The sequence below is a fragment of the Cantharellus anzutake genome, assembly GCF_015039405.1.
Source record: "Cantharellus anzutake strain C23 chromosome Unknown EI90scaffold_55, whole genome shotgun sequence".
In the NCBI taxonomy this organism is placed as follows: domain Eukaryota; kingdom Fungi; phylum Basidiomycota; class Agaricomycetes; order Cantharellales; family Hydnaceae; genus Cantharellus; species Cantharellus anzutake.
In genome coordinates, this window is record NW_024067005.1 from 198897 (window position 1) to 202801 (window position 3905).

Consider the following 3905-nt stretch of genomic DNA (forward strand, 5'->3'; position numbering starts at 1 on the left):
GTCATTAGTTGAACTTCGGCATCACCCACAGGATCGTGAGGACTGAAGTTGGTTTGAAGTTCATTGACGAACTCTTGATAGTTATTCATCCATCATGGACAAAGCATAGAATTTTGATCGAATAATAGATCCAGCTCGAACCAATCGAGGGCCATTCCCTTGAGGTAGGACTGCATGAAGATGACCTTGGCGCGGTCACTAGCAAAAGCGAGGGGATGGTCCTGGAAATTCAGTTCGCATTGGACCAGAAATACTCGGAGTTCTTGGGGATCTTTTCCATCGAACTGTTCGGGCTCACGGACCTTGGTCCGGAGAGTGGAGGATGGTGGACATGGTGGACGTCCGGTGTGACGAGCCAAACTGGCGATGGCTTGGGCTAGTTGTGCAATAGCCATGTTGGGGATGGGTTTGGCATCGTCAGCGGTTGGGACAAAGGGGATGGGAGGATCAGCAGGAGGAGGGTCGACGAAATCGGGGACCTTGGAACCGAGTCCAAAGAAGTGAACGGGGTCTATGGGCTGTTCCATGGTGTCTCCGAAATCGGAATCTGCAACTGGTGATTGATTTCTAGCGGGACGGATGATTGGAGTCGATGGGAGAGGAGTTTCTAGATTAGAAAACCTGTGAAACTCAACTGGGTTTCTCGCCAATCGACTAGGACCAGGCTGTGAGGGTTCTGGGGATGGTGAGGCAGAGTTGGGAACTAATGTGTGTAGTTGCGAACGAGTGCTAGGGGCTTTTGGTGCCATACAAGACGTGTACTAGTCAGGGAGTAATAAAATACTGTCAGAGACCAGGTCGAGATGAAGGAATGTCTCCATGGCGGAGGGCTTTGGCCTCAGCGACTTATGCCAGGAGTGCTGTGCCAAGTAACATGTCCATGCCCTAACTTACTAACTGGCAACCAGAACTAAAGGGGGTAAACTCTAGTCGATTTTATTACTGAGGTGTAACCTATGTACAAGTTGAGTATATATAGTTACAACGAGGGCGGGCCCATAAATGGCGGGGCCAAGTGGAGCGGAGCTAATGGAGTTAAACATTAGCCGATTGAATATTACCGACAAGTCGGGTTATGGGGTTAGCAGAATGGCAGGCGATAACCCAGAAACAGAAAGGAGAGATAGGCCCGAAGGTGGGCTTGCAGGGCAAGCGAGTGTATTGCCCAGTGGAGGCAGGAGTGCGCTAGTGGACGTCAAAGCTGTCCGGAAGCCTTTGGGGCTCCGTACTGAGGGAGGCATAGGTAATATATTGAAAAGAGGGGGTGGTGACCATCGAGGGATGCGGAGGTGATTGCGGAATACAGGGGCTCCGAGGTTAGTGGAGAAGGAGCGGAGGCAGTCTGGAGGGATCGGAAGCGGTGGAAGTTGATGGCCGTGGATGGATATGACAGTCACTGGCAGAGCTTGAAAAATGCACCTTGAAATGAATAGAAACTCCAAATCACTCTCACATGGTGTTGTGCAGCATAAGATGATCTGGACAAGGGTTTGCATCAAAACTAATGAAACCCATACCGATGGGATTGTGGAACAAACATTTGGATGCTCATTAGTACCACAGCGACATTGTGGGTAGGTGACCAGCAATTCTGAAGCAAAGCTCTCCATTCGCATAAACGTTCGGATGGAGCATATTTGGGAACGGTGGCAGGTTTGTTGGGATAGGACTCATTGAACGTCAGAAGCAGCTTGAATGTTCCATCAGCTACTTGGTGGCCTAAGTTTGAATAGGTTCATTGTGCAGCACCCCAATAGTCCGCTAATGCTAATACTAAAAACCCAACGTGTAGCCTGTTAGAGTGAAGAAGGTCACTGTCATATCCCGGAATCCCGACCCTGCGCACTCCCACCACATCACACCTTCCTAACAACTTCACCATCCCCTACACCATGCCTCCCCACTCTCCAAGTCACCTTCCCTCCTGACTGTCTCAGCTCCGGTCTGGTTACGGCACATCGAACCTTGGCTACTCCCATCCCGGAGCCTCGGTCCCAAGTCGGAACATTCAGAGACCCCGGATTTGCTCCGATATCCTGATGGACCTCCGACATCCCGTGACATGCCCTTAAACCATTCCTTCACCCACTTCATTTATTGGAGTCACCCAACATCCTTCGGATACGCAACTCCGCTTTCGGAGCTAACCGCATCCTTCGGTGATCTCCTTCACGCTATCACTTATTAGTCATCTTCCATTCTTAGCACGACTACCTTCTTACTACCATTCAGTCGGCTAACCCCCTTTACCCATTTGTCTTCCCCATTCATTTTCCGGCCTCCAACTCCGCCCTCCTTGGCCCGACACCTCGGTTCCCCGTTTTAGATATCGTCCGGAACCTTTTGGTACCTCTCGGTATCATTCGGTACCTTTCGGTGTTTTCCCCATTTTGTCATTTCGGGCTTTGACTAAAGTCCTCCCCATCCTCCTTTATAAATACACGTAGATTAGAACCTGTAGTTCCTCAGTTCTAATCTCGACTAAAAATGCCACCCAAAGTCCCTCTGAGTGAATCCTGTCCCTGTTCTACAAGACACCTCAGACATAAGAAGTACAAGGACTAACTGAGACGTAACGGAGGCACAGTGCTCCCTCCGAGTCGCTGAGGCCACGTCCTTCTTAGAGCCTCTTGTACCATCCAGCAGAACCGGGCTCCCTGAGAAGCTTCGGTTCACTACCAGAGCCCTCGGACCCCCCTCTAGTTGAGCCCCGCCTGCATTCGGACTCACGCATTTACACCCTCTTCCATAACCGACGGGTTTTTAACAGTCACCACCTAGGGACCTGTCGGATTGCTCACGATTCCTATCGATCTGGGTCCACAAAGTTGTCACAATTTGCAGATTTGCTCTGCTGTATGTATGTAATTGTCACGGAGTTGGTGTCAGGGTACACACCCTGACTAGCCCGGACCCGGACCCGCATCCGGACCCGCTTCCACCCACTGTGCTTCCTGCATGCGCACATGCTCCACGCGCTGCATGCTCCGGGCCCGGTTCCTACCCCTTCATGTGGTTACACCACAGGGCTGTGGACCATAGGGGAGGGTCATGGGGACCCGGGAGTCGTCCCCTGACAGTTGGCTGAATTTATTGTGTCTGGTTCACTGTCATGGAAGTCTGGTGCCTTGTCGTCAATCACGATAACAGGCCTACTGGAGAGCCACTCCAGGTTGGGATATCTTCTGAGACCAATGTTGCTGGCTTGAAGGAGAAGGTCAAGGATAAGGTGTCGCCTCGCCTTGATGACACTGCTGCATTTGAGCTTGAAGTGTGGAGATTTACAAACTCACTGGCTAATTTTGTCGATTATGATTGTGCTTAAGGAGCTAGTCAGCAAGGCATTCTCTAATAGGGGGGTTAAAAAACTCCGTCTGAGGCAGGTAATAGAACACTTGATCAATCCAGATCGAGGTGCAGTGTCAGATGGGGAGCCACTGTCAAATGGAGAGGCACTGCTTGTCATGTTGCCCAGTGCGTCAACACTCATCCCAATAAGTAAACACCTGACTTTGTGACAGGCCAAAAGCCACAGACAGAGGACGACAGTGAGCATTCAACACATTTGTTTCCCCCTCAAGCTCGTCTTTAGTGCCACAATGTCAGGGCAATAGCCCTGAACCCCAAGCCATATGTAATTAAAAGATACATATAGTCACATGGGCAAGTGGTAACCTCCAGTTAACTGCTTACACACACCATAAAATACACACCTTTGTATCACTTACAGCTCTGTGTGCTGAGCTACCCACTGAGACCTCACACTTTTTTAAGTGTATGAGTTTTACAACACAACCCACCAAACTTATCAATCTTAACAATTTGACTCGGTAGCGCCAATGGCGCCTAAACATGCCTGCAAGGGCAAGGTTGCGTCTGCAGTGATGATAAAGAAAAACAAGTGG

At 50.2% G+C, this 3905-nt stretch overlaps 2 protein-coding genes across 2 annotated transcripts; one reads left to right on the forward strand and one right to left on the reverse strand.

The window, feature by feature from the left end:
* Positions 1-1540: 1540 nt before the first annotated feature.
* EI90DRAFT_2812479 (uncharacterized protein) lies at positions 1541-1705 on the reverse strand (the record flags this gene model as incomplete). The annotated part of the gene is made up of 1 exon (XM_039053541.1): positions 1541-1705. A coding segment is annotated over one exon (165 nt), but the record flags the coding sequence as incomplete, so codon positions are not given.
* A 1407-nt stretch (positions 1706-3112) lies between these two features.
* EI90DRAFT_3129151 (uncharacterized protein) lies at positions 3113-3592 on the forward strand (the record flags this gene model as incomplete). The annotated part of the gene is made up of 3 exons (XM_039064163.1): positions 3113-3271; positions 3327-3474; positions 3522-3592. 3 exons carry the CDS (start codon positions 3113-3115, stop codon positions 3590-3592), a joined length of 378 nt encoding a protein of 125 aa, XP_038912005.1.
* Between the last annotated feature and the right edge of the window lie 313 nt (positions 3593-3905).